This window comes from Vitis vinifera, chromosome 11 (genome assembly GCF_030704535.1).
Source record: "Vitis vinifera cultivar Pinot Noir 40024 chromosome 11, ASM3070453v1".
NCBI lineage: Eukaryota > Viridiplantae > Streptophyta > Magnoliopsida > Vitales > Vitaceae > Vitis > Vitis vinifera.
Window position 1 is genome coordinate 18,574,057 of NC_081815.1, and position 24,532 is coordinate 18,598,588.

The following is a 24,532-nucleotide window of genomic DNA, read 5'->3' on the forward strand; positions in this document are numbered from 1 at the left end:
AATTTAAGGTTCTATTTTATAATCATTTTCGAAAACAATTTTAAAAAATAGTTTTAAAAAACAGATTTTGAAAACTATTTTCTAATGTTTTGTAAAACAAAAATATGTTTGAAACCTAAACTATTTTCAACCTATTTTTAAATATGTTTTAAAAATAATTTTTATTTCTAATATTTTATTTTTAATCATTTTACATGTTTATATAATTATTTTTTAAAGCAATCATCAATAAACAATTAAACATAATTTAATTAAAGATGTTCTCTAAAAATACCATATTTTCTATTTTTAAAAATAAAAAACATAAATCAATTTTCTAATTGTCAAACGTGTTTTTCCTGTTTTTTTCAAGTTTCGAAAAACAAAAAACTGTTTTTAAAAACAATTGTTAAACAAACCTTAATGTATGGATCAATGAACATATTTTAAGGTCATTGCGAGAAAAATGTGCATCATATTAATTATTATATATAAGTGGATAATGCATTGCTTGCTATATATAGCATCGACATGGAATAATAATTCGTGAAAACAATTACTATTTAAAATTTTTTATTTATATGACAAATCTTAGTGAAACATTTTTTGTAATTGGCATTAAGATTTATCAAGATAAATCACAGGAATTATCGGGATTATCTAGAAGTTACTACTTCTATTAAAATGGTATTGTATCGAAACAATATAGATTTGGAACAGAGGAAAATAGTAAAAATTAAAAATTAAAAATGCTGCATGATAACTATTAGTTAATTTAATTCTAATTATATTGGTTGTAAAGATACTAAAAAGTCTACATCCTTGCACGCTAATTATTGGAGCTATTTCTTAGAAGAATAATAAGTAAATTATCAACCACCTAGAACATGTTATTATGAAGTTGTGTATAATTAATGTAATTTCTTAACACTTTCTGCATAATTAGTGTAATTTTTTTAAATTTTAAATTTTTTTTCTCGAAAACTATAACACCAAAAATAATGAGTTCAATGTAGAAATGAATTCACTTTTTCAAAAAACAATTTCAACATAAAAAATACCAACTGTATTTTGAAAATATGAGTTCAAAATAAAAGCTTTGAAGGTAACATAAAAAATTTTAAATAAATAAATAAATATAGACTTATTTTTTCAAATAACGAATTCAAGATAAAAAAATTTATACGAGTTAAGAATATTGCATTTGAGAGAGAGATTTAAGTTTCAGATCTCAATCCACATTAATCACGAGCAATTCTTTTAAAAATAATAATAATAATAATAATAATAATAAAAAGGTTGTCATATGCTGATGTGAACCTTTTCTCAAGGTCGCACAACACCCAGAGGCGGGCGGAAGGGTTCCACCGACAAACTTGGAAAAAAAAAATGTATAGGTATGTACAGGTAATATTAAAAAAATTAACATCTCGTGGCCGTCCGAAAGTCTCATGCACTTGCCAATTGCCCCCGACAACTTTAAATCCTGCTTCGGCGACCCACACCTTCCTTTTTTTTTGACAGGAAGGTATGTAGCTTGGCATAGATTTGAGACCCTCCCACAAGCCCAAGAACGGTCGCTTTCAGTATTCCATTTACTCGTTCAATCTCCAACCAACTTTCTCCATTTCCAAACCATAGAAGATCACCATGTTGACAGTGAGTTACGTTCCACACCCATCTCTTATTTATTTAACAACTTCAAAGTGCTTATTCTGCAAATTCATTAACCCCATCGTTTTTTTGTTTTTTCTTCATCGGCATGGCAGAAGCAGCAGCAGCCCAACACCAGCTTTTGTTGGCGTGCACAGGGCTGCTTCTTCTTCTTCTGGTTTCCTCATCAAGCGTCGCTACAGCACGCTCAATCATCAAAACCCTACCTGGGTTCCCCGGGGAGCTTCCTTTCTACCTAGAAACTGGGTAAATTCTTTCGTTTCCATTTTGATTTTGGGAAGAATGTTAGACAAAAAAACTGGTCTCAGAGCCAACTGTTTTTCTCTGCAGATATGTGGGTGTAGGTGAGAATGAATCAGTGCAGCTGTTCTACTACTTTGTCAAGTCCCAGAGGAACCCAGTATTGGACCCCCTTGTTCTTTGGCTCACTGGAGGCCCTGGTTGCTCCACACTCTCTGCATTCTTCTATGAAAGTGGTAGGCTTAATCTTTAATGTTCCTTACTTGATTCAATTTCTGAATCTATATGAAAATTTATACTTGAGAAGATTAGAGAATTATTTATATAGATAGTGACATGTCTCAAAATTTTGAGAAATCTATATGAATCCTATTGGGCTATGTAGTCATAAATTAAATAAAACTCATCTCTTTGCAAAAAATAATAATAATTTAAATATTAGGTTACAAAAAATGAATTTATTCAATTTTTTTAATTGATTTATTGGCTTCACATTTTTACTAGTGATAAGTTAATGTTACTTCCAAAAAAAAAAAGTAGATAATGCTAAATGCGAAGCCATTTTTATAGTAAAAGCATGATTAAAAAAATTAAATTAAAAATAAATAAATTTAAATTAAAAATAAACTTTTGATCATATAAAGTTATTATTATGGTAATTATCCACTTATTTACAAATTTTCATATTGTCTTATAGCATAATTTAACTTAAATCTATAATAATTTATAACTTTAAGTAGATAGGGATAAGAATGGGGCGGGTTCAGGATGAGTCGTTCGCATTCCAATCCCACCTCATTTATTTAAAATAATTTTTATCCTTATTCCATTTAAAAAATTAAACGAGATTGGATGGAGCGAGGCGGATGAAACAAGGCAATACGCAAACCCACTTCCAACCCGTCCTTGGTTTTAAAAAAAAAATCCATAACCCACCTCTAAACTGTTATTGAAATTTTAAACCCAATCCATCAGGAGCAGGATGGGGTGGGTTGAAAAAACCCGCCCCATTGCCATGCTTATGTATGGAAATGTAAACTTGGCTTGAAGGCACAAAACCCATCACAAGCCCACTTGAATACTATGTTCAAAACCCAACCCAACCGGGCATGTAGGTCCAGCCCAATTTCTCTAGGGCCGGACTGGGGAGAAGAATGTTTGTTGGGGCCACATGTATGTATTTTCACCTAGTTGATTACAAAGGCATACGTTTCGAGGGATAAAATGAAACTCAAAAATTATATTTATTTTATTTAATAAAAAAATAGATATTTTGTAGATAAATTTCCACCAAACAAATTCAAAAATTGAGAGAAACATAATTTTTTTTCTTTTTTAATGTGTACTAAATTACCTGTGTGAATATTCATAAAACTAATAAAAAAAAAGTAATATAATTGAAATTTTCTTACATAAAAATCTCTCCACAGGTCCAGTTTCTTTCAATTTAACTTACAATGGAGGCCTACCAACACTTGAATTGAAGGAATATACATGGACTGAGGTATAAAGTTTCTCGCCATTGTACTAATCTTTATGCATTCATTATATTCTTCTACTTCTTTAGCTTTGATATTGGAAGGTGGCTATATTGCTTTGAACAGACACTCAACATAATATATTTAGATGCACCTGTTGGAACTGGATTCTCTTACTCAACAACCCAAGAAGGTTACACTACGGACGACTACAAATCAGCAGCCCAGATCTATGAATTTCTAAAGAAGGTAAGCAAAAATATCATTAATTTGCAACATCCTATAATGGGCTGATAATATATATAGAGTTGATTTGCACCATTCAATATAAAGGTTTAACTTATTAGATAATTGCTTAAAAATGTATATTATGCCAACTTATCTCAATATAGAGCTAGCCTAAATTCATTAGTTATGAGTAGTCTTTGTTTGATAGAATAGGTAGGATGGGAATGCTAATTCATATTGGTGAGTCGCATTTATGTCGTATCAAAACTTTAGGACTCGATAATATAGGTCAACTCAAATATAATACAAATAATAACAGGGTTAAAAAATATAAATTTAAACATGTGTTAATTATTAAACAAGCAACCCGTTATGTGATTCAATAATCAAGTCGAATCAGGTGGTCTTGTTTGAATCAATAAAATTAATCTCTTAACGTGATATGTTTGTGACTTGGTTGATCTATCATTTAAAATCAGAAATTGAATAAGTTATGTATGGATTAAATAGATAATAGTTATCATCAAGTTAATTCTACACAATTATTAAATTGTTCAATTTGAATCACGTGTATGTTATACATATTGATAAAAAAAATAACTTGTTTATTAAATGAATTATACATATTAATAAAAATTGAATTTAAATACGATCGGTCTGAATCATATTTTTAATTCTTATTGAAGTTTGTCACCCATTTAATATATGGGCAATAAAGAAACTCTAAGGTTGAATCTCATGACCTTCTCCCTCCCAAAATACAGGTTTTGATATCCTACAACTACCAATTTGATTGAAAAGCTAAACTTGTTAGATTCATCAATTAATATATATATGAAATTGTGATATCAACCACCAATGTAATAAAAGAGTTGCTCATTACCCAAATATTTGTGCAGTGGCTGATACAACACCCTGAATTCCTGAAAAACAACCTCTATATCGGTGGAGATTCATACTCAGGCATACCTGTTCCAATGATAGTTCAAGACATATACTATGGTGAGTGACATCTTTCCATGGAAACCAACAGAAACCTCTCTTAATCAATCTCTTCAACTTCATCTCATTTACTTGCTTTTTTTGCTTCACTGAGGAGTTGCAGATAGTGAAAGAGGAGGATCTCCACGATTGAACTTGAACCTCCAAGTATATGATCTTTCTACTGAACTAAGTATTCAGATGATTCGATCCCTTGCGATTTTTGCTCATTTCTTTATGTACTTGTGATCAGGGCTATGTGCTTGGGAACCCAGTGACTGATGCATATATTGATAAGAATTCAAGAGTACCATTTGCACACAGGCTCACACTCATTTCAGATGGACTCTATGAGGTGACTCTACTCCTTTCCTTCCAATTTTTTCTTGTGAATTCTACCTTACGGCCTGAAAAATTAACCAATCAGACATGTAAACATGGCATTTTTGGGCATCCCCATTTGATTATTTCCCCTTCTTTTCATGATTTTCAAGTCTGCTAAAGCAAACTGCAATGGGGATTATGTTAATGCAAATGCCAGCAGCGAACAATGTGAATCAGACGTCCAAGAAATCGAAGAGGTTAGAGGCATCATTATCATTACGTCTTAAATACAAAGGAGATGTGCTAATGTGCTAATAACTAATTGGCTTCCGCAGTTGCTTAGAGACATAAACATTCAACAAATTTTGGACCCAGATTGCACCTTTTCCTCCCCGATACCAAACGAAGAAAAATCGAATCTTCAAAGGTCTCTTGCCGAGAATCCTACAGATTTTCTCTCACAACTTGGTGAAGAAACTATGTATTTTTGCCATGTAAATGCCTCTCTCCCTGCTTAGACTGAATTAATTAGTTGAATATTTTCTCATCAATTTTTGGTCTTGTTTTAGGACTATATGTATATACTCTCTGAAACATGGGCGAATAATAGAGACGTGCGAGAAGCTCTTCATGTTCGGGAGGTATGTACGATAGATTCTACAAATCAGCAATGAAATTCGAACAAATATAGAAAATGTTTCCAAATTTTATCAATGTGAATCAGGGAACAAAAGGATACTGGAAGAGGTGCAATATCAGTGGCCTGGCTTACACGGAAGATGTAATTAGTAGCGTTGCTTATCATCGAAATCTCTCCAAGACAGGCCTTCGAGCTTTAATATACAGGTGATGAAACTTTGAAACCATTACTTTTGATCCTTACTTGTATGTACACGCCTTTGTGATCTACTGGTTTAAGGAAACAAGTTCCGAAAAAAATCACATAACAGCACCGTAGTTTTTGTTTTCTTGGCGTGTTACAGCGGTGATCATGACATGTCTGTTCCGCATATTGGCACACAACAATGGATAGACTCGCTGAATTTGACGCTGGCCGATACCTGGCGGGCATGGTACACTGAAGGACAAGTTGCAGGGTAGGTTTTAGGAATCATGTTAATCACACTAAATCATTTCAGGAAGGAAGAAGACAATTGGAAAACAAAATTGTCTTTGTTAATCTTGACTGAGTTAAGAAGCATGATATGCATACAGAATCCAAATCCTACAAGCTTATGCTTTTAGGAGAATTAGTAGTTTAACATGGTTTCAGAACTTGGTTTGACAGAAAGTCTCATGTTCGAGTTTCTCTTCAATTTACATTTGTGTTAGATATGAATTCAAATTTTATCATGAGAAAATGTGCATGATGGACATCTTCCATCACCATTATTTGAGACTTATTATTATTCATTGATGACTATTTTCAGTCACCGTCCTTTTTTTTTTCTTTTTTTGCAGATATACGAAAAGGTATACTAATGATGATTTCGCTCTCACATATGCGACTGTGAAGGTAAGAGAAACCCTAGTTCACTCAACTCTTTCCCTGAGATGTTTCTAGAAACCCAAAAAAAAAAGAAAGTTTAGGGTCTTAAGTACATATTTCTTATGCTGTGTGGGCAGGGTGCTGGTCATGTAGCTCCGGAATACAAGCCTCAGCAGTGCTATGCCATGCTTAAAAGATGGTTTGCTTATTACCAGCTCTAGTACTGATAGCCAAAGCTTGAAATTTAGGAGATGAGCATTCAATCTTGTAATAATAAGCCATAGTGCTCCCTGAGATTGTTGATCAGGCATTTTAATTAAAGTTAAATGTATCATTGTGAGAAACCATGAGTTTAATTTTCCTAGTTAATTCCATGATATATTAGATTTGCCATTTCTATACGACAATATGAAGATTAAAGTCACTGCATAAAGTGACAAGACATCAAACAAGGGTTAGAATTTCATTATTCATAGAAGATAATCTAGAAATTTTTTTAAATATTGTGGGCTTCAACATGTGGTTGGTTAGGGGAGAGAGATAAAAATGGTAAAGGATTTTACCCGAAGATATACATAATCCGGATGCCTTTAAAAGTTAACAAAATTGAAAATGTAAAAAGGTTTAGTTTGAATAACTTTTCAAGAAAAATTTGGTCCAACGATTTATATATATTTAAATCAAACTAAGTTTTTAGTGGCCAAAAAGTTAAACCAAATTAAATTTATTTAAAATCAATTTAGTTCAATTTAAATAATTGTTTATACCTAAATAAATTTTGACATTAATCATAACTCAGATTTAACTTAAATGTTTATAATTCAAGTCAGTGTAAACTAACCCATGCAAGTGGAGCTATGTATTGGACTAAAATCCCTAAAATGGATAAGAGGTTAAGAGTACATTTGGTAGTAATTTTAAGAAGTGTTTTTAGTCTTTTTAACATTTATAAAAAAAAAAAAATCAAGTGTCAAAAAGACCAAAAACACTTTTTAGAATTAATAGCAAACGCACTATAAATCTAATTTTTACTTATCCTCTATTTGACCTTAACCACCTTAGATGTATAAAGACATTCAAATAAATACCTCATCTTTCTTTAGCTTCAATTAGAATATGTATAAAAACCTTTTCCAATGAAAAACTTTAATAAATTTGCAATTGAATTGGGAATCTGAAGCATTTTTTCAATCATTTTGATCAAGTTAAATTGTATTACTATTGAATTAAATTCTTTACTTAATTTTTCCATTTTATAATGTGGATAAATCTAAAATTATGTCTTTAGGTTTTTATAAGCCAATCAACAACTTCCTTTTTCTTTTGAACATAATAGCATATGACATGTTAACTATAGAAAAAATCGATAGTACCGAATTGGTACTACACTAAAGTTTAATTTTGGGTTGTTCAAAATTAGCCTAATAAGGGTACAAATGAAATAATTCAAGGTAGAAAACAGTGATATACCAAGTATAAAGTAGTAGGATTTGTGAGGACCTACAAACAATTATGTAAATATTGTCTGTTCCACACTCAAAGAAGCTCTTACATCCACCTGCATCATCATAAGATAGGATTTTAAAACATAGTATGTTAATTTCTTTTATTACAAATAATACAAAATTTTAAAGGTAATGAAAAATCAATTTATATTATCATTTTTATTATAATTAATTTCATTCATCTCCCTTAAAGTTTTGACTAAATACATTTAGCTCCCTTAGGTTTAAAATAAGTAAAATAAAAGGTGGGTGAAAATAAGAAATGAAAAGGATAAGAAAAGTATTTGATGAAATTTCAAATATATGGGAGTAGATATATTTAGCCGAAACCTTAAAGGAGGTTAATGAAATTAACCTTTCTTATTAACTAGAGATTTGATATTAAACAAAATTATAATCATTTTCCATCCATAAATTAAGTTTTTATATTGTCCTTGCAACATAATCACCTTATATTAAAAACATGATGTGAAGTTGCATTGATATTTGAAATTAGCCACCAACCTGCCCTCAAAACTATATGCAAGAAATTTCATTTTTGTTGGTAGCCCCACCAACAATCTAGCCCATAAAGCACCCCAACCCACAGCCCAAAACTCCCTTCCCCACAAACAAACGAAAACAAAAGGCCCCTCATATATATATATAATCCACATTGGAAGTGAGAAAAGAGGTATGAACTCCAATTACTTTTATAATATTCAAAGAGATTGTATATAATCCACATTGGAAGTCGGGAAAAGAGGTATGAACTCTAATTACTTCTATTTCAAGTCAAGGATATTGATTTATGAAAATAAGTGCATATATAAATATATCCTAAATAAATAAAGCACATTGGAAGTGGGTAAAGAGCTAAGAACTGATCTTATGACTTTTAAAATATTCTCAAAGAAATTGTTTATGGGTAAAATGCTAAAGAACTCTTATTATTTTTACAATATTCAAAGAGATTGTTTAAAGTCAAAGGCATTGATTTATGAAAGTAAGTAAATAAAATTTTAAAAAACTATATATACTATTAATTTAATTGTTATTGACTTAATATGAGTGAATATGTGGTTTTGCGTAAGATTTCTTTAAAAGATTATTTGATACTTCAAATTTGTTTAGGATTAAGAGTGGTCTCAAATGCAACCCCTCCAAGTGTTTATTTTTTTAATTAATTCTAAATATAACTTAAAAATTAAATGGTAATTAATAGTATTAAGAATTAAATTATTTTTTTTATATTTTATTTTTTTAAATAATAAAAAACAAAAAAAAACCAACAAGTTATTTTTATACTATATTTGATTCCCAAAAAATAATAAGAAAAGAAAAAAAATATTTAAAAAAATGATTTTCTTGAAAATAGAGAAGAAAATAAAATATAATTAAAATTAGATAAAAATTTATATATTTTTAAATTATTTAATATTAACATAAAAAAGAAAAAATAAGTGAAATGAATTTGAAGTAACATATAAAATAATTTATTAATTTTAAATCTATTTTTTATTTTTCTTTACCCTTTTTTCTTTTTCTTTTTCTTTTCTTTTTTTATTTTGTTTTGTTCGCATTTTCTATCATATTTTCCTGGAACCAAACATAGCCTTAGTATTAAAAAAAATTAAATATTTTAGTTTTTCCTATTTGATCAAAAATTTTAAAAATAAGTAATAAGTTAATAAAAAAACTATCTAAAATATGAAAATAAGTTAATTTCAGTAAAAAAAATTAAAAAAAAAAAAAAACAAATTCATTTGATCCCCAAAAAAACAATTAAATTATTAAATAATGGAGCAACCAAAATAGGGTAAAGCCCTAACCCTAGAATCAAGCTTATTTCTATAATTAATCAATTCATTATAGTAAATATGGGTGCACTACCCACCTTCAAAGTCTTGAGCCTCTAACAACTTTCCACCCAATAATCAAAACCCAATTAAGATGTCAAACAACTTTCCACCCAAGAATCAAAACCCAAGTAAGATGTCACATTAACCATCCATATATATATATATATATATATATATATAAAGCATAGATTCTCTCCTGAAAGTTGGATTTCAGGACAAGCTCAACTAACACACAATACATGGCCTCATAATATATCCTCACAATGTATATATATGTATTATAAAATTAATGTGACCAACCCCATTGTCAGAAGAAGAGCCTACCTGTTCATCGATTGCCAATTTTTCATGCTTTCATGCATAAAATTTAATGGGGTTTCAGAATATTAAACCTACATATTGAATAAATCTAACTATGGAATCCTTGTCCCCATAGAAAAAGCTATGCATATGGGCCATCTTTGTAGTGCGTTGGATGCATTAACTGTTAACATGTGTATGATAACTTCTACTTTTTTGGTTGGTTGAGAGAGTCCTGTCATCTCTCCTGAGGAGCCAGCTGTGGTTTGTCCTCAGTCTCCCACCTCCATATGAATTTGATTCTGATGAAATATTTAATGGCAACCATAGCCATAGGTTATAAAGCACTTGCTCTTATTTATGATGGGCTTTTGTTTATGGTCAATAATATTAACTTTAAAAAAAATTAAATTGAATTAATTGCTTACTCCTTTAAAGGGTTTGAATCCATGTCTTCATTTTTGTGTATAAATGATCTCCAAAGTTTTAATTGGATTTTTTTTTTTTTTTTATCATCATGATGTTTGTTGTTTTCTATTTAAAAAAAAAAATCTAAATAAGTTTAAATTTTCTGAAATTTTGAAAAAAAAAATTATTTAATATACAAGTTAAAAAATTTTACTTTTTATATTTAGATATTTTATCTAAATATAATTTTTTTTAACTTAAAAAATAAATAAATAAATAAAGGAATTTGAAAACAAAATTTAAAAAAAAAAAATCCTTAAAGATATGTTTGGTTTTTGAAAGTATTAGGAAAATAAACAAAACACTATAAAAAAAACTTATTTTTTCATATTTGGTTTTACCATGGAAAATAAAAAATAAAAATTATTAAAATTATTAAGAAATTTGTATATTTTTAGATTATTTAATCTTTATATAAAAGAGTTAAATAAATAGAAAAAAGTCTTAAGTAATATATAAAAATAATTTATTGATTTTAAATCTAATTTTTATTTTCTTTCTTTTTGTATATTTTTCTACTTTTCCTCTTGATTTTCTTTCTTTCGTATTTTCCTTCAAACTTTCCAGAAACCAAATATTGTCTAAAAGTTTCATCAATCGTATACTACTTAGAAAAAGTTTTACTTAGAACATGATTATTATCACATACTTCCACATGATTCTTGTTCTTAAATATTCTATGCCAACCACATATTCTAGAAGGCACTAGCCCTTATTTAAATGGTCTTTTATTTATAGTTAGTAATATTAGCATTAAAGAAAATCCAATTGAAGAAATTATATTGATATTTATAATAATATTCACTCACTTTGATGAATATTTTATTGTTGATTCAACTTATTATGCTTAATTATGTATGATTAAGAGAGTTTTATAGTAAAATATAGCCTTAAAAAAGAGACAAAAAAATGGACCCACTTTATAGTTAAGAAACACAAAAATCTAAAGGAGGATTATTTTAAATTTTTATTAATATTTCTAATAATATTTACTCAATGCTATAACTATTTTAACATTAATTTTAATTATTAAGAATATGTTTAATAATATTTTTAGTATTTTTAATAGAAGTGTTTTCTTTATAATTATTTAAAAAAATCATCTATTAAATGTATTTTCAATAAATAATATAAGTGATTTTTAATTTTTTTTTTTTTTATAAGTGTTCTCTAAATTTTGTCAAATATCATTTTTTTTTAAAAAAACCTAAGTCGGATTTAAAGCAAGTTCGGGTATTATCTTATTCATGTCATCCCATTACAATAATATATATAATTAAATAAAAATAATTCAATTTAATTTAATTTTTTCTTTCTTTTTTTAACCATATAAAATTAGAAAAAAAAATAATTATTTCTTATATTAATAGATTATAAAAATTTATATTATTTATTTATTTTACTTTTGATATAATTAGAAAAATAAATAAATAAGACAAGAGTGACTTAGCTTTAATTATCACTAAATGCAAATAATCAACCATTTTGATAATCTTAATGACTTGCCCCACAATTTGGTTGGACATCACTTTCTAATTAATTCCTTTTGGAGAATAATAGAAGGTTTCATGCACCTGAGGAAGGTTTTGAATAAATGTCTCCTCACCTTACATTCCTGTAATTATACTCTATCCCAAAAAAAAAAAAAAATAAATAACAACAAGAAAAAACCAAATTAATAAATCTAGAAAATAAATTAATAATTAAGTCTAAAGGCTCTAATATCATATTTAATTAATAATTTCATCAAAAAACTTAGAGTAGGTTTAACAGTAATTTTATAAAATGTTTTTAATATTTTTAATAATTGAAAAATAAAAAATTTTAAATGTTAAAAAAATTAAAAACACTTCTTAAAATCATTGTCAAACGCAATCTTAAATTACTTACACTTCCTAATATCATATTAAATTAATAATTTCATAAAAAAAAAAAAACTTAGAGTAGGTTTGACTGTGATTTTAGAAAATGTTTCTAACATTTTTAATACTTGAAAGATAAAAAAATTTAAATATTAAAAAAATTAAAAACACTTCCTAAAATCATTATCAAACACAATCTTAAATTACTTATATGATATTAATAATTTTTGTTATTTATCTAGACTTATAATTAAAAATATTAAAAATATTTTCTAAAATCATGTATTAAAATAACTAGCAAATGAAATCTAAATGTCTACGTTTCAAAAATTGTTTTTGAAAAACGTTTTCTAAACTCAAGTTTACCTTTAAGAACCCTAAAGGACCCACAAGCCTCATAACCACGTATATACTTGTGGCACGGGTGACTCCAAATAATAATTTTCCCCACCATCTCACTTGGCTTATTCATGCAATCATATGTAGCTTGCAAAACCAACCCATCAAAAAGAAGAAAAAAAATAGAAAAATAAATAAATAAAAGTTGTGATGTTATGTGGTGGTCGACATCAACAAAGTCTACTCACACATTCATAACACACTTTTTCCAATTTTGAGAACATTTAAAAGAAACCACGAACTTGGAATAAAAAATTATAACATCAAACTATATATATATATATATCTAAAAATAATTAAAATTTTATATATTTTTCGATGATAAGTACTTGATCATTTAGATAATTCATTTTAATAATATAGATACTAAATATAATCATCCCAAGTATAACCTCTATATATATCTAAAAATAATTAAAATTTTATATATTTTTTTATGATAAGTACTTGATCATTTAGATAATTCATTTTAATAATATAGATACTAAATATAATCATCCCAAGTATAACCTTTAATTGGTAATAGCATAAAATTTAAATTATTTTCAACGGTTTCTATTTTATGATTTTGTTTTCTTTTAATAAATGTGTGTAAAATTATATTTTCTTAATTTTTCCTTAGGAAGATATTGGTTAGAAATTACAATGGAGTTCTTATAACTATCGCTTTTACCCTAAAAATTAAAAAGTGTCTGATCTCTACAATAATGGCTTATAGAATTTAGGGTATAGAATTTATGATTTAGGGTTTAAGGTTTTAAATTTTGCTTTTTTTCAAAATTTTCCAACATCTCTAACTTTGCTTCACATTTTTCTAAAATGGAATTCCATTCAGTCACCTGGTCTAACCAGCAAAACCAAATCCATTAAAAAAATAAAAATAAATAAAAGTAAAAATTAAATTTAGAAAAAAAAAAAAAAAAAAGAGGTGGTATTGTGTGGTGGCCAACAGCAATGAAGTCTAATCACATCCACAAAATTTTCTCTTATAGAGACACTGATTGGAAGCCAGTGGGGTTGCTACAACAGCTGTTTCTATATTCGTTTATATGTATGCCTGCCAAGTTTACATATATATATATATATACATACGTACATACATATATATTTCAATAAAAAAACGGAGATTATCAGGCAGTCTCAAGCGCCTAATTCACCAAATGATCTTTAAGAAATACTTCGGGTTGAGATTGAGTCATGTGGGGATGTTGAGAAGGAAGAGTCACTTTCACATTCAAGATCATCAAAACCCCAGAACTCTTCCTGCTCTTCTTCTTCCTCGGGCATCTTCCACCTCTCTTCGTCAATCTCCCCTCCCAGCATCGCCTCCAATACCTGAGAATTTATCGCGAATGTATTAGAAATTACAAGAGCTTCAATGTCAGAAGGGAACATTAACATTATTGTTGTACAGAGAACCAAACAAGACAATGAGGCTAACAAGCTCAATAATTTAGATGCTTTTATGGATAACTTTTCTGGTGAGAAAATGTGGGAAAATCACAATTTTCTTGGCATATGATCATCAAAGACAACAGACATGAAGAGCCATTTCAATCATCATGGTTTAATTAATAGTGTAACAAGTCAAGAAAGGACCACTTTTCACTATTATTTTGGTGATCATGTCATAATCTTGTGATCACATGGGTGTTAGGTAGCATAGAAACATCAGATGACTCTATCTACAATTGCATGAAAAAGCCAAATTACCCCGCCACCATAGCCAGAATAGTGTAAGCCTACGTTTGCAGTCAGGACAGATGAAAGAGATGTATCAAGCCATTACAAGCAAATCCCCCCAAGTTGAGAAGAAAACAGCTAACCCAAGAGTATTATATTAAGGCATTTGAAGATTAAAATACCCGAATCCTATCCTAATACGAATACTATAATAGTCACTTAGTTGGTAAACTAAAAAGGTTTTGTTGGATTCATGAACACGGCATGCTACAAAAGTTAAATAGGGACAAAAGCATATATTTGAAACTGTGGTCCTCAACTAGCCTAAACCAAAAGACAATAGCTCAAATGGCTTGTGTCATGTGAACTAGCATGAAAGGTCTTGGATTTTAATGCTTGTGACCAATTTTTTATGGTACATTACCCGAAAAAAGGGCGAAAACAGAAGAAAAATGAGACCCCATTTGAGTGTAAACTAGTAACAGAGAAAGACAGTGGACCCTCTCAACCATATCATAATTTATCAAAGGAATTATCTCATTTGAGCCCTTTTAGAAACATATGAAAGTAGGTATATCAAGCAGATATCACAGGGTTTAAACATTCCATAATGCATTCCCCCCTTTAGTTAGTCACTTACTCCAATATGCTATGAGCAAGAAGATAGATTAATTGTCAGTTTCTTCATGGAATACTATCAGCAACAACTGGTGATATCTAGTTGAAGTATGCATAGCAGTTATCTACCTCACTCATGGTCGGGCGCCAGATGGATGATGACCTAATGCAAAGAGACGACGCAAAGGTGAGTCGCTTCAGCTGGGCAACATCATAGATCCCTCCAAGCCTTGGGTCCACAACCTTCTCAATTTCCCCTTGGTTTAGGATAGGTCTGGCCTGTTGAAAAGAAAATCCACCATTAAAGAAAGATAACTTTCACCATAAACTACCAAGTCTTAGTCGCCTAAATCTTGAAGAAATCCAAATGGGGATTCCCAAATGAAGAAGGATTGCAATTAATTACTAGAATCAAAGTCAAGGGCTGTCTCATTACCCAGCTATGCAAGCTTTGGTGAGACCCATCAACCGGTTTTCGGCCAGAAATGATCTCCAGGAGGAAGACTCCAAAGGCAAAGACATCGGTCTTCTCATCAACAATCCCATGCATGAAGTATTCGGGTGCTAAATGGCTACAAAAGAACACAGAGTCATTTTTTCGATCATGTAAAGTGCCAAAAACACAATTCATTTCTTTTGGATTGAAGGAGTATGAAGAGTTGAATACCCAAATGTTCCTTCTATTGGAACAATTGAATGATGAGTCCATTGCGATGGAAGCCATTTCGCTAACCCGAAATCTGATATCTGCAAACAGTGAAAGCGAACAAATACCAATAAAAAAGGGGAAAAGAGATCATATTTCCACAAGCTTTGTTTGGTTGCTGAGAAAGTTGTGGGGGAAGAAAATTAAAGATCAAACACTGGGTTTTACATATTTTCATTGTTTGCTCCACCCCATTGATCAAGAAATCCTAAAGATCATCTCAACTGAGCCTTATGTTCTTGGGAATCCAAACAAAACACAAAATAGGATTCAAAATTCTGTTTTCCCTGTTACCTGTGGCTCATAATCTGCAGTCAATAGAACGTTGGAGGCCTTGATGTCTCGGTGAATTATCCTCCTCTGGCAGCCTTTATGCAGATAATGGAGGCCCCGGGCTGTCCCAACTGCAATCTTATACCTTATTTTCCAATCCAATGACAGAGAATTCTCATCTACAGGAAGAAACCCAGATAGAAAACAATGATTATGGCCTAATTGATCAAAGTAATCAGAAAAATATACTTCCATTTGATAAAATTCTGAGTGATTTACCATGAAGAACAGAAGAAACAGAGCCTCTTGAAAAGAACTGGAAGATGAGATAGAGCCCATTGTCTATACAACAGCCCAAGAGTGAGGAGACATTCGGATGGCATACATGACCAATTGTTCCAATCTCTGTGAGAAACTCCTTCTCTTTTCTCTCATCAGTGGAAGCTTTTGTCAGCCTTTTCACAGCAACAGCCTCACCATCTTCCAGGGTTCCTCTGTACACCTCTGCATACCCTCCTTTTCCAACCAAATTATCTGACACCCAAATGAGAAAACAGAAGAATCCACACCAAAATCAGACAAAAATAACTGAAAAAAACAAACAAACCAAATCTTCTATGAAATGGGATCAAAACCTGAGCTGAACCCACTGGTGGCATGAAAAATCTCCTCATAGGAGAAGCATTTCCAGGTGGGTTTCTGCGGGTGCTTTGTTTCATTCCCACCAACCCCGAAGGCCTCATTGCCGTCATCATGAGCACAGCCACCTGGGGTCTGGCTTTCCTCCTCAAAACTGCGCCTCTTAGCCGAGAAGAGCCTCTTGAAGCTGCCAGACCTTATGTATCTCATTGCAGGGACTTCCAAATCATGAAAGACCACACAAAAACGGTACCCAGAAAGTGAAGAAAAGGTGGGAAAATTGGAAGAAGAAGAAGAGAAACAAGGAAAAGGGTGTGTCCAAATTAATGGGGTTATAGGTGCATGTGAATATAGACAGCTGAGGCGGAGGGAGGAGTAGGAGTAGGAGTAGGAGGATGTGTGAGTCGGTCTTAAATGAGTTGTCTGATATATTTCTAGGAGAAGCTGTCTCTGTTACAATTTATGGGTTTTCACTCAATAAACAAACACCCTGGGACTGGAAGTTGAGCCTTAAAGAACCAGGATGATTATTTTTGGATGATAAGTTATTGGGTTGGAGTTGGTTTGAATTCTGGCCGTCCTCCCACCTTGCCAATATGTTTTCTTTTCCAAAAGAGAAAATACTAAAATGATTTGATTTCGCCAAATCATCCAGGCATTCTAGATGAGTATCACTTACAAGAGTCAAAAATTTATATCTTATCATCTTTAAAACCGTCATCATAGAGTTCATTACGATGCATTATTCTATTTAAATATTGTCTATTTTGAGTTTATTAATCCTCACAATTTTAAAACACATCTTTCCTACAAAATCAACAACATCCACACTTAAAATAATATGAGATTTCGTATTTATAAATATTTTCACAAATATTTTTAGGCCGAAAATATACGCTTTTTTACTATAGTAATATTGTTAAGTTATACTTTGCATCTTGTCTCGATGATAAGTTTCAATAATGAACAAAGATTTCAAGTCTTTTGTCTAATAAAGACATAAGACCATCATGGATATAAAGATAACCCGTGACGAATAAAGTGTCATCTCTTTGATATATGACCTAATTGATTCCAAAATTTGCTCTCTCAATCAAAACATGTACAAGTATGTATCCCAACAATAATTTTTTTTTCTTACTAATTGTAAGTCGACCTAGTATTATACAAAGCAAAGAAGAAAAAAATACCAAAAAAATAAAAATAAAATTCATCAAGGAGCATGGTAGTTGAACAACTAAATTAATGTAGTTGAATTAGGTTTGGGATTTAAATTCAATTATGTTTAACTCAAGTACACATACATGATACATACATGATTGTGTGAGTCTCTACAACACTCCCTGTGGTCACCTATTAGGTTAGCAATCAAGCTTTTCTTTAGTTGAAACTCAACCTCATTGTTGGCTCCTTATCCTTTCAAGTCTAGGGCCCCAATGTTCACTTTTTGTCTCTGCAACACCTCCATGTTCAAGGGTTGAGCTCCTCTCCACTACTTTCATTTAAATTTTCTCATTTCCTACCACATGTTTCTCTTACAATTTTTGCGTAATATACAAGGAAAAGGGTATTGAAAATAACCCTTTTTTTCAACAAAAAAAAAAAAAAGAAAAATATTTGAGAATAACTTTATGTTAGAGTTGATTAATTTATATAAGTTCAATCATTGAGCAAGCTTTGTTGGGCTTGTTCAAAATTTTGGCCTTTGCTCTTCACTTCTTTGTCTTTCTTTTGGCTTCTCTTTTATCTCTTTTCCTTCTTTTAGCATGTGTTTTGTTTTGTTCAAAACTTCATGGGAAGAGTACTATTTGGCTTTTCTATATAAAGTAAATCTTTCAATCTTTTTCTACTCATATCTTTGATCCCAAAAATTTGAGGCCAAAAAAATAAATTATTAATATGTCGTTTGGATTCACTTATTGTTTTTTATTTTTTAAATTGAAAATTATAAATTTTACCTTAAAAAGATAATAATTTTTAAAAATTGGTTAAAACTTTTTGATAACTCATATATTTTATTTTTTATTTTTTATTTTTTTAGAATTAATTGGTTAAAGGGGATGAAATAATCCTCACATTTACGAAATTTATCCCTTTCAGGTTTTTTTTTAAAGAGTAACTCATTTTTAATATAAATGTTTTTAATTATTTTAAGTATTTATATATATGTTTTTTTTAAAAATGGTTATTTTCATAAGAAAAAATAAGGGTATTTTTATCAAAATAAGATCAAAAATAGATTGAGGGGTAGATTTTCAAATTTTGGTTTTCAATAACTCTTTTAATCAAATAACATTTTTTTTTACCATCCAAGACCTATGAAAATCCCTTGTCCAACGAAACTCTAACTAATATCTTAATCTTTGGACCTCAATCTTTGAAGAATGGCTCCCATTTTTGGTTATGATCTAATTATTGCAATTTAAAACTAATTTCAATGCCTTTCCAATTTGTTTTTTAATAGCAAAAGCGTAGTCCATGTCTCACTAACATCTTTATTTTAGTATTTATGGTAGCAACTTCTAACTCTACATCTTTCATTCAAATAATAATAATAATCATTTTCAAATTTGAGCTAAAATGTATGGAAATAATTTGGGAATCACTTAAAATTAATATTTATTAAAATAAATAAATAAAAACCTACAATTACTATCTCTATTAGTGCTAAAAATGCACCCAAAAAAAGGAAAATTTTAAAATTAAATAAAAAGAATTGGGTTTGGTACTTGGTAAGACAGATGCTTTGTCCAATCCATTTGTCATTTTATTGGCCAGCATGCCACATGTTATGGGACATTGATACCCTTGGTGGACATCCCATTTATTTAAATTTTGAATAAATAAATAAATAAATAAATAAATATAAATTTTCTATCAAAATATTCAACTTAAGAAAAACAAAAAGGTAAATTACTAAACCAACCTTATGCTTCAATTCATGGCAAAGACATGGACACTACATATGGTCTAAGTTCCATATACCATAATGTAATCTTTCTGGGTTTTTTTATAAAAAAAAATATCTATTTATGATGAAAATTCTAAAAAATAAAAGAGTTGTTACATTTGAGCATAATTTAGGATTACGTTACTTTAAAATAAATAAATAAATAAAATAAAGAAAGAAAATGTTAGGTTGGTAAAAAAAATGATTTTAATTAATTGGCGTATAGATGGTAATGGGAAGGATTTTTTTAAGCATTCACTGGGTCTCAACTCCTACTAATAGGACATAATTGGATAAATATGTTTGGAAAATTTTTGTTGAAAACTTAGATCGGATTTGAAGCAGGTTCAAGCACACCTTTATCTTGCTTCACCCTAATTATATATAATATTAAATACAAATAGTTTTAATTGATTTTTTTTTATTTTCACTTTTTTACATGTATAAAATAAAATTTTCTGCTTTTCATAAAATTAAATTATAAAAATATATTTTATTTATTTATTTATAAATTATATTTATTTTAATATAATTTAAATATTTAAATATTTTAAAATTTTAAAAATAATAATAATAGATGATGCCTAGTAGAGTGGGTATGAGAATTTTCTATACCTCTTGTCTTGTTTAAAAAAAAAATGGGCGATAATAGAAAAAGATATAAATAAATGGGGTAGGGTCGAGATGATCCATCTCAAACTCACCATACTGTCATCCTTGAATAAACCACCTCTCAAATTTCATTAAATTTTGTCTTAAACTTGTTTATAACGTTGCAATCTTACAATATATTTTACTACCAACCTATTTGGGAGTCATTCTAATTAAAACATTTTTAGTCTATAACGTTCTCATTAGAAACATTTTCATCAAAAACATTCTTAAGAAAATAAAAAGAAATACTTTAATAGTATTTTTCATAATACATTGTATAACAAAAAGATGACTTTTTAAGAATTACCACCAAGTGATTCTCTAATAATTATGTTATTTTTTTTTTTTCATATTTTAAAAAATAACTTTCATGTTTATCAAATACTAAATATATGTAAGAAGCACTTTTAACTTTTTCAAAATTACTCACAAATAATAATTTAATTTCTAATTATTTAAGTTTTTTAAAATAAATAATAGTTTAATATGAACATTAAAAGAGAGGAACAGCCTCTATTTGGACATCTAGTACAAGGTGATAACTCCAAGGATGCTCCAAGTCAATCTTTGATTCAAGGGACTAAGAGTACGTTTAACAATGATTATGAGAAATGTTTTTAGTTTTGCTTTAAAAAATTTTATTTTTTAAGTATTAAAAATACTAAAAACATTTATCAAAATCAACGTCAAATGGACTCTAAGAACTCATCCAAGAGTGATGCTAAAAGAGAGTTAAAAGTGTTTTCTAAAGTGTGAAAGTGTTTTCTTATGAAAAATATGTTTAGTAAATTTTTGAAAGTCACTTTAAAAAATATCAAGAATCAATTAAAATGATTTATGTATAATTAATCACATGATATATTATCATTTCAAAAATTACTTTTTTATTATATAATTGTTGGGCCTCACCAAAGCCTGAACTATTTTTGCATAGATCAATTCCATAAATTTCATTTTCGGACAAGACTCACTTTTTATTTATGAAAAATAATTTTTTTTTAAATATTTTAGAGTTACTATTTATATTTATTTATTTTTTAAAAGGAAAAACAATAATATATTACTCAAAATACTATCAAAACATTTTTTTTAGTTTATATTCAAATATTAAGGATTTGTTTGAAAATATTTTCAAAAATAATACTAAAAAGACAATATTTGAAAATAGTTTTCAAAGAGTTTAATGTTTTCTAGAACCAAAATTTATTTGGAACTTCAAATGTTTTTATCTTGTTTTTTATGTTTTCAAATATTTTTTTAAAATAAATTTTATATGTAGTATTTTATTTTTAATTATTTTTCATATTTGTTTTATTATTTTGTATGATAACTCCAAAAAATAACTAAAAATAACTAAAATATATTTTAAAAAATGCTTCATTTTCTATTTCTAATATAAAATCGAGTTTGAAAATAGACAATATGTAAACCCTAAGCGATTATTTTTAAAATTATTTTTAATAAAAGTGCTACAAATAAAATTACTTTAGCAAGAATCATTTTCAAATAGACTATAAATTAGTACCATAAGTATTCCAACTCCAATACTCATCCCATAATCCAAGAATGTTGAACCAAACACTATAATTTTTTCAGTGAAGGACCTAATTTTGTTTCAAACAAAAATTTAGAGTAAGTTCGATGATGTTTTTTCCCGAACAATAATCAATGAAAGTGTGTTTAAGAGAATCACCTATCAAGCATTTCTTTATAAAATATTATAATTAATTTTTTTTTTATTATAAGTAATTTTTTTTAATTTTTAAAAATGTTTCTTAAATTTTACTAAATATTTTTCTAAAAACACTTTTTTGAATAAAAATGCTTCGAAAAATCACTATAGAAGGCACTTTTATTTTACAAATGAAAAGGGTTTTTAGATGGTATCATTTTAATTCAATCGTTGCCTTTCATGGACTCCATTTATATTTTAAGGTATTTTCCTAATATTTGATAACGACATGCCACAAACGAACTTTTGTTTGTGGTGAACAATTCAAGCCTCCAATGACACGTGAACTTGAAATCGACTTTTATATATATATAAATAAGAGAAAAGAGAAGGTTACTATCAATCCATCATGAGATAGATGGGCGTTGTAGAGTAGACATAAATATAATATAAAGTTTGCCGACATTTCAATTGTGATGCCTTATTAGGGCACTACCTAGTTTACTACTTACCATTAAATTAAGGTGAGGATTGAGGATTTATTATTTAATCTTTTAAAATATGTATATTTAAATTTTTATTTTTAGGGTATGTTGGTATATATAGATATAATGAATATTTATAATTTTTTTTCTTATTTGATTATTCATAAAAATTTGAGAAAAACTAAATTAAATTGTTGAGAAATGTTTTCTTTTACTCATTATCTATCTCATAATCATTTGATTGAGTATCAATACAAATTAGGTCATCTTATTCCTCCGTTAGTCCTTGTTTCACATGAATCATCTTATATAAACCGTCTCTCATCCGGTTGGAAATGTGACTTTTCTCAATAGTACCCTGTAGCGACATGCCTAGCTCATTCTTATAAGTAACGAGAATGACTGTCACTTAAATAAATTTTTCTATCAAAACAATATGAAAACACACCATTTCAGGTGAGGGAAAGTCATTCTTCAAATCAAACATGATCTTATATATGATAAACACCAACACAACCTAACTATCCTTCATATTTCAAAAAGAAAAAAAAAGCTTTTTTCCCCGATGTTTGATTCTTAGAAATTTTTGAGAAAAAGAAAATTAAAAAAATAGAGGAAAAGAAAAAATTGAATGAAAATGTCAAATAGATTTAAAGGTGAAATATTATTTTTACATGTTTGAATAAATGGATTTCACTTTATTTATTTATTTTGTATTTTTTTTATAGTAAACTAAATATGAAAAATAATAAATTATTTTCCTAGTTTTTTTCCCCTTTTTTTTTAGTATTTTCTTATAACCAAACATGAATTTAGTTTTTTTTTTCTCAGATTTTTCCATAAAAAACACTATTTTTCTCAACTTTTTTTCCCCCTTTCCGCGATACTTTCTAGAAACCAAGAGCTTATTAAATCCGCCCAGCCCAAAAACACCAGGCCCAATCCGACTCAGCCCAACCCATTAGGAATTGAAAACTCGAAAAAATAAATCCACAAAATAATGACTGTTGGATGGAGGCATCCAACGATCCAAAAGGAAGTTCTAGATTCATCCAACGGTTATGAATTATTTTAAATGCTCCATTTTTGGAACCTCCCAATAATAGCAAGAGCGAATATAAAATAAAATAAAAGATTTTATAATAAACTTTTTAATCATATTTTAAATGTAGGCAAAACTTCACGAAAAACTTTAGAAAATATTAATTTAGATATTGTATAATAAATGTAATTAGAGAAAATAATGAATGAATTTAATAACATTCTTAATTGAAAATTTTATTCAATATTATTAAAATTTGACGGTTTTAATAACATTTTTTTTTTGGAAAATTATGAAAAATTAACATTTGGTCCATATAACTTTCATAATTGATAGAAATGATATAAGATGTTAAAATACCAATATATCTTTCAAATTTCTATATATTACCTTTTAAGGATATAAAATAGTGATCGACTAAAATACCTAATGACCTTTCACATAAACTTTTGTTGTCTTTATTACACCACTATTCATGCAACCATAATAATTCTATTTTAACAATTTAGATTTTTCATTGTTTTTTAAAAAAAATTTATAAATAAATGAAAATTAACATTATTTTCTATTTTAAATTATAAATAAAGAAAAATTATATTCAAAAACTATTTTAAAAAATACTTTCTAAAAAAATGGTACTATGATTTTTATATTTTTATTTTTTTTAAAAACATTTAATTAAAAAATGAAAACTATTTTTAAAAATAAATATTGAAAACCTTATTTAGTACTATTTTTTATATGAAAATAATAAAAAGAATTAAATTTTATTCATTGATTATCCGTTTTTATTTTTTTCCATTAGTTATTTTAATAATAAAAACAAAAATATAGTATATTTACGATTAAATAAAGAAATTGATCAATTATATGTTTTTTGTGGGACTATCTTTTACATGAAAAATAATTAATTTTTGGATCCAGTTGGGCACAAAACACAATTCTCCCTCTTTTTTTTATCACAATGGTTATTAATTTAATAAGATTTTTTTTTTCTTCAGCACAAATTGAATTTAAATATTTGAGAGGGCCAACTTGCAAT

At 28.4% G+C, this 24,532-nt stretch overlaps 2 protein-coding genes across 2 annotated transcripts; one reads left to right on the forward strand and one right to left on the reverse strand.

Annotated features, from left to right (window-relative positions):
* The first annotated feature begins 1,693 nt into the window (after positions 1 to 1,693).
* LOC100265066 (serine carboxypeptidase-like 13) lies at positions 1,694 to 6,786 on the forward strand. The gene is made up of 14 exons (XM_010658543.3): positions 1,694 to 1,899; positions 1,984 to 2,129; positions 3,324 to 3,397; positions 3,498 to 3,620; positions 4,499 to 4,601; positions 4,705 to 4,748; positions 4,834 to 4,935; positions 5,075 to 5,161; positions 5,240 to 5,398; positions 5,474 to 5,545; positions 5,629 to 5,750; positions 5,888 to 6,001; positions 6,366 to 6,420; positions 6,531 to 6,786. The coding sequence occupies exons 1-14, from the start codon at positions 1,742 to 1,744 to the stop codon at positions 6,612 to 6,614; spliced, it is 1,443 nt and encodes a 480-aa protein (XP_010656845.1). The 5' UTR covers positions 1,694 to 1,741; the 3' UTR covers positions 6,615 to 6,786.
* Positions 6,787 to 13,723: 6,937 nt separating this feature from the next.
* On the reverse strand, positions 13,724 to 17,275 carry LOC100266827 (probable receptor-like serine/threonine-protein kinase At5g57670). The gene is made up of 7 exons (XM_002269908.4): positions 16,684 to 17,275; positions 16,328 to 16,582; positions 16,070 to 16,227; positions 15,737 to 15,816; positions 15,506 to 15,641; positions 15,199 to 15,348; positions 13,724 to 14,103 (listed from the first exon to the last, which is right to left on the reverse strand). Exons 1-7 carry the CDS (start codon positions 16,895 to 16,897, stop codon positions 13,936 to 13,938), a joined length of 1,161 nt encoding a protein of 386 aa, XP_002269944.1. The 5' UTR covers positions 16,898 to 17,275; the 3' UTR covers positions 13,724 to 13,935.
* Positions 17,276 to 24,532: the final 7,257 nt, after the last annotated feature.

Coding starts and splice junctions, on each gene's coding strand:
- LOC100265066 (XM_010658543.3), top strand. CDS start 1,742: ATGGCAGAAGCAGCAGCAGCCCAACACCAGCTTTTGTTGGCGTGCACA. Junction 3,621..4,498: donor TCTATGAATTTCTAAAGAAG/GTAAGCAAAAAT, acceptor ATATTTGTGCAG/TGGCTGATACAACACCCTGA. Junction 5,546..5,628: donor AAGCTCTTCATGTTCGGGAG/GTATGTACGATA, acceptor AATGTGAATCAG/GGAACAAAAGGATACTGGAA.
- LOC100266827 (XM_002269908.4), bottom strand. CDS start 16,897: ATGAGATACATAAGGTCTGGCAGCTTCAAGAGGCTCTTCTCGGCTAAG. Junction 16,228..16,327: donor TGTTTCTTCTGTTCTTCATG/GTAAATCACTCA, acceptor TTCTTCCTGTAG/ATGAGAATTCTCTGTCATTG. Junction 15,817..16,069: donor CTGCAGATTATGAGCCACAG/GTAACAGGGAAA, acceptor CACTGTTTGCAG/ATATCAGATTTCGGGTTAGC.